General features: G+C 58.9%; 1 protein-coding gene across 1 annotated transcript in view; it reads right to left on the bottom strand.

Moving 5' to 3' along the window:
• TMEM132E (transmembrane protein 132E) overlaps window positions 1-5,560 on the bottom strand; it is a 233,563-nt gene extending 228,003 nt beyond the window's left edge. Inside the window, exon 1 of the mRNA XM_084651063.1 lies at window positions 4,603-5,560. Within this exon, the coding sequence (XP_084507189.1) occupies window positions 4,603-4,657 (55 nt within the window). The 5' untranslated portion in view covers window positions 4,658-5,560. The remainder of the gene's footprint in view (window positions 1-4,602) is intronic.
• Window positions 5,561-6,000: the final 440 nt, after the last annotated feature.

Raw genomic sequence — 6,000 nt, forward strand, 5'->3', positions numbered from 1 at the left:
TCAAAGCCAAATTGTTCAAAGGCTGCAGAATAGGAAAGGGGTGGGGGGTGCAGGGGTGGAGGGTGTCAAGTTCTTACTAAGGCACTAAATTAAAAAAGGAACAGAGGAGAAGGGCCCTGATTAGCGGCAAACTGACCTTGGCAGCAAATGCAAGTAATTGGCGAGAAAGGGCTTATAAATTATGAGCTTTCAGCACCTGCATTCCCCAGCTCGCCGGAAGCCAAAAGCCAGTGCAGGTACTGAGACCTTCAGGCGTCCATCAGAGGACAGAGCACGAGGGGGCAGTGACTCACAAGGAAGCTCAGCACTCTCGACAGCAGGTGGGCCCTGATCCTGCGCACGGCCCACCTCCCACTGCTGCAGGATCCGACCCCAGAAGCTTCTGACGTATTGCAAGTCACTGAAGGCCGGATTCAAAGTCTGGTGAAGTGGATGGGGATCTCTGGAGGGGCCCGGAGCAGGAGCAGAGTGAGGCGTTGCTGGACGAATAGGTGGGCTTCATGCACCCGTCTGTCAGCATGTCTGGTTACCTCTGCAAAGTAGCAGGGAGTTCGCTGCGCCCTCTTGGAAGGAGGCTGGGCTGCACAGAGGTGAAGGAGGTGCAATGCTGTCTGGTAATGAAAGTCGGGGGCAGAAGGCTTAAGGCTCAGGTGCGGCTTGGAAAATCCTCCCAGCCTACACACCTGGGATGAGCACTTTTAACAGGCTCTTAAAACATCGCAGGCTCGTTTCCCATCACTGGCCGGCAAGTAGGGTCAACACCCAGGCTGGGGAGCCTTCACGACAGCTTGGCAAGGCTGAACCCTGGGGGACAGGATCCGATCTACAGCTAGCCCCCCATTGAGACCGATTGCTCTAGGGATGCAGCGTGAAGACCTCCATGGTGTATCAATGCTGGCAGCTGGATTTCCCGGCATCAGAGCATCACACCCTCCTCTGCTGCCGGGCATACCGTCCAGAAGGAACTGCAGACTCCCCCGCATCAAGGGCCATTCCAGGACTTGCCTAGCAAGGGTTACAAAAAGACTCTGCCCTCCAGACAGATCAACCATGGCCCCTGATCACTGCAGGCTAGAGACACTGTGCATACGTGTCCCTTCCTCTATTCCCTCCCTCGAGCAGGGATGCTTAGCTCTGTATCCCATCCCATGTCCTCAGCTCCTACATGTGGGACCTGCCCCTGCCTTCACTTTCCATCATAGCACGTCAGAGTTGAATTGTATTGCCTAGTTCTAATGTCCCCAACTCCCTGCTTTTACTGTGTGACATTTTAGGGGGCAAGGAGGTTGGCTGAAAGCCCCACATTTTGATTGTCTAGATGTTCAGATACTGCAGTGCTGACAGATACACAGATAGATCAGCTAAAGCTTATTATTTATTATTATGCTGCTCAGATACGAAGAGACACTAAATATAGACAGACTCACCACTGAAATTCCTGACCTCAGGTAGAAAGAACCCCTGTGGATCTTAAAACACTGACGTCATTTTTCACCTTTTATGCTGTTTGTTTACCTTGCCCTTCACAGGGTTTGGCCTGAGGAACTGGAGGGGGGGGATTTCACTCACTGTTTCTAATCAGTTTGACTTTCTGGCTCTCCAGTGCTTGCACCAGGGACTTGGGGAAAACCAGGCCGGGGAGGGGGGGGTGGGATTTCTGTTGGTATGAACTTTTGTCAAAATATAAACACCTAAAGCTGGGAAGCAGCGCTGTGACCTGATCTTTATTTGCTTGTGGAAGGGGTGCAGGCCAGGCTCAGTGATAGCCATGGTAACCTGTGCTCTGCCGGGGTCTGACTCCGAAGACAAATGGTGACTTTCCAACTGATTTCCCTGGGCTCATGCCTGAGAGATACTAAGCCCCCCCAGCTCCTGGCACTTGTGCTCACATAACATGACACAATGCAACCTTGAATGGGATGGGGAAGAAGTCCTTTTCCCCACACGTCCCCCTCCCTATCAAGTAGATTAATATCTAATGAACGCATGCATTTAGCAGCCTGCTCCTCAGAGTTACAGACTGGAGGCCAAATTCTCTGCTGGCGTAAACTGACACAGCTGCACTGACTTCAGTGGAATGGCACCGATCTACACCAACAGAGGATTTGGCTTGGGTTTTCCACGATCTCTCTATATGAAATAATAATAATAAAAACAACACTCCTTCTTCTACAAGACGCATCTCACTGAAGAAGGAGCATGGGAAATCAGACCACAATTCCAGCTTCAAATTTCAAGGTAGATTAATTACCCAACACCACTTTCCCCATCTTCACAATCACTGCCACAGACATTAATTAGCATCGCCAATATGTGCTGGTTCCACTTTCCTTATTACCTGCCCACAGCTGAAGTTCTGGCCCCGGTTTTCGGGTCATCGGTTCTAACTCACCATCTGCTCGCTATCAAGGGAAAGAGACAGCGCGCTGACTGGAAACGTGGGTAAAGAGCAGGGAATATGTCGCTTCCATTCGGCGCCTTTTAATCCTACATAATAATTTATTATTCATCGCTTTTCTAACAAGGTTCTCTGAATTGCTACCGTCCAACCACCAACAAACGTGACTCGTGATTGTCCTCACCACTTTTGGGAAAAATGATTATCCAGACACCCAAATCTGATAAAGCAGGAGGGGAAAAAAAACCAAACCACCTCTTCCCCATCACACAAGCCGGCCAGCTGCCAATCGCGTGGATTGCAAACACTGTTACCTGTTGTTCCTAAAGATCAAAGCCAATAAAACACAGCCCAGGAAATAAAACTTACAAGCAACTTGTCTGGAAGACAATGGGGAAAGCATTCAAGGCACTTAAGGGATGCTAAACAAAGTTACCGCGGCTCAGCATCCAGGATAAACCCTTGCTCTGCACATCAAGGATTTTTACAGCTCTGTCGGGAAAGGATGTGGAGAACACCCAGCCCTGCTGGTTAAAGCATCTAGTCCCTTCGTTTATTTCTACTAATTGACTTGGTTCCAAGAAGTTGTTTAAAAATTTGCTTATCTATCATCAGCATCCCTGCCTTCCAGTGGAACAGAGAAGGGGGGAGGGGAGCGTTTCCACTAAAGCGTCACTAAAGCTGGGGGGGTTTAAGTCCCGTTTCCATTAGTCAGCAACTCCAGGAGCCTCAGGGCTCACGGTAAGTGCACCGCAAAGGCAACGCGGAACCCCACTTCCTCAGAACCGACGCCACAGTGCAGCGGGCGCCAGGGCAAGCCAGGACTCCGGTTACTCCGTCCACACACATTAGAGTCGGGGCGTGTGTGGGGGGGGGCGGGGGGGGCGATTATGGCCAAAGAACGACCGCGATGAGCCCGGCAGTGAACATCTAGGGTACCCTGGGGCGCGGGCAGGGGGCATGCGTCCTGCAGGGGGTACTGCGCCCCAGGGGCCCCACATTAGCCAGGCTCAGCAGAACAGCGCTAATGGATAAATCCAGCCCTGCCACCTCTGCCTGGCAGCCGCGGGGGGGGGGGTAAATAACCCACCCAAAACCGCAGCGAGGAGAACACCGAAAGCTGCCCTTGCGAGGGGAGCTGTCTGCACCCACCGAGCACGGTGCACCCATTGCATCCCTGCCAAATCACACCGGGGGGGGGGGGTTCAGCAGCTCGCAGAGTGCAGCCAGCCACTCCTCTGCTGACTGTTACCTTGCTCAGCAAAAGGGCACCACCCAGCAGGTCCCGTAATCCCTAATGGCAGCAAACGGCTTCACAGCATGGCATGCCCACACTTCAATACATTACAGGGCTCAGCGAGCGATCTGAATGCAACTCGGGGAAAGTGACCATTTTCCGTAAGACTGCAGACAGGGGGAGGAGGGGGAGAGGGGAAAGACCTCCAGAGACAGGATGTACAGACAAACAAACAAACAAAAGCCAACAAATCCGTCACCCCCCTGCCCCGCCCCCGAACAGGGAGCTACCAGCCCCCGCCAGGGCTGCAAAGACTGTGCATTTGATTGCATTGGTCTGCTGGATAAAGCTGTGAGATAATAGCAGATAAAGACTTGGATCTTTATCCTAAATCCATCGCCGTATTAAGAAAGCAGGAGACATGGACAGTTTATATATATATTTTTAAGCTCTCCCCCCCCGCTCCCCCCCCCCGCGGGGAGCCCCACATTAGAAGCGCAATCTGTCCGGGCTCAACTCTAATCCTTGCCCTTTCCCTGGGGGGCAGGAGGAGATGGGACGAGGCAGAGCGAGGGGCAAGAACGGGGGCAACAGGCTGGGGGCAGCCTAGAGCCCAAGCAAAGCTGGGGGAAGGAGGCAGAGCGGGATGAAAGCAGCCCCTTCCCCTGGCCGGGGGGGAGCGAAGGGGGGGCGGAGGATTGGAAGAGGCAGTGGGGTGGGGGGTCTGGAGGTGCAGGGAGGCATAGAGAGGTGCAGCAGAGGGGGCAGCGGGTTCGGGGGGCTGGAGGGGAGGGAGGGCTGGGGGTTGCAGGGAGGCATAGAGGGATGCCTCGGAGGAGTGGAGGGGGCAGTGGGGCTCGGGGGTTGCAGGGAAGGGGGTGCAGGAAGGCACAGAAGAGTGTGCAGTGGGGCTCAGGGGGCCGGGGGAGCCCCCCACCCCACAGTCCCCGCGCGGGCGAGCTCTTACCGTGGGCCAGCAGCGCTCCGAGGCAGCAGAGCAGGGCGGCGGGCCCCGGGGCCATGGCTGTCGGTGGGGTGCGCGGCGAGGTGCGGGATCCACCCCCGCGGTGGGGGACAAACAAATCCAGCCACGTGCGGTCCGGCCGGGGCGCCCAGCTCAAGGGGGCGGGGGGGGAGGGGGCAGCACTGGCGGCTACTTCCCTGCGCCTCCCTCTTACCTACCCCCACCCCCGCAGGGCGCCCTGAGCCCCGGGCACCCAAGGGTGCTGCGCGGGGAGCGCAAAGCCCTAACGCAAGAGGGGAGGGACCCGCTCAGCAAAGGGGGGTCCCCGGTAGGGGGGCAAAAGGGGCACCTTCACCCCCCCCCACAGGCAGGAGGGTCCGAGAGGAGCGGGCACTTGTATCCCCCCTCCCCGATCTGCTAAGAGGGTGCTAGGTGCCCCCCGCGGCTGGAACAGCGAAATCTCCAGGGGTTTATTCCAGTGCCGGGGCGCGAACTCTGCCCCAGCGCCCCGGCGGGCTCCGAGCTCTCCCCGAGCCGAGCCCGCGGCCAGCAGCAGCAGCAGGAGAAAGAAGCAAACGCGGCTCACGGATCCGTCCGGCCTGGCGAAGTTCCGGGAGGAAGTTTGGGGAGGCGGGCGGGCAGCAGCCTCCGGCGGAGCGAGCCGGGCAAGCTCCGCTCTCTCCGCCCGGCCCTCGGTCCCTCTGCGCCTCCCGCGGCCGCGGGGCGGGGAGACAGCGCCGGGCTCCGCTGGGGGGGGGGGCGCTGGGCCCCCGGGCAGCCCCCCTGCCCCGCAATGCGCGCCAACTTTTCCAGCAATGCAAAATCCAAAGCTCGCCCCCCCGCCTCCCCCCGCTCAGGTCCGCCGCCGGCCCGGGCGCAGCCCGTCCCTCGGGCGCGGGGCTGGCCGGGGTGCGGGAGCCGGAGCTGCCCGGGCTGGAGCCGCCGCGGCGGCAGCTGGTGTGCGCCGTGCAGGCGAGGCGATGCCAGCACACGCCGGCGGCGGGGGGGGGGGCGATTCCCCCAATGCAAAGGGCGGGGGCGGGGGGGGAGCTCAGGGAGGGGCCAGGCCAAGCTCCCCCCACCCCCAGCAGTTGCAATCCCCGGATCCTCTCTCCGGCAGCTGCACGGCGAGGACGAGCCGCGCTCCGGAGCCTGCGAGGCGATTCAGCGCCAGAGCGACTCCCCCCCCCCCCCCCCATCTCCCCGCTCCCCCCCATCCCTGCCAGGTTTCCCCGATCACGTGGTTTCCCCGGAGCTGCCTCATCCCCCCCCCCCCCCGAGCTCCAGGTCTCCGCGCTGCGATCCCAGCCCGGTTGCAAGCCCAGGGCGAGAGGCCCCCCCCCGGCTCAGCGCCGCCCGGCCCCCCGGGGCTGCTGTCCGTGCCCAGGATGCACCGTGCGC

This window comes from Lepidochelys olivacea, assembly GCF_965140295.1.
Source record: "Lepidochelys olivacea isolate rLepOli2 genome assembly, chromosome: 17".
NCBI lineage: Eukaryota > Metazoa > Chordata > Testudines > Cheloniidae > Lepidochelys > Lepidochelys olivacea.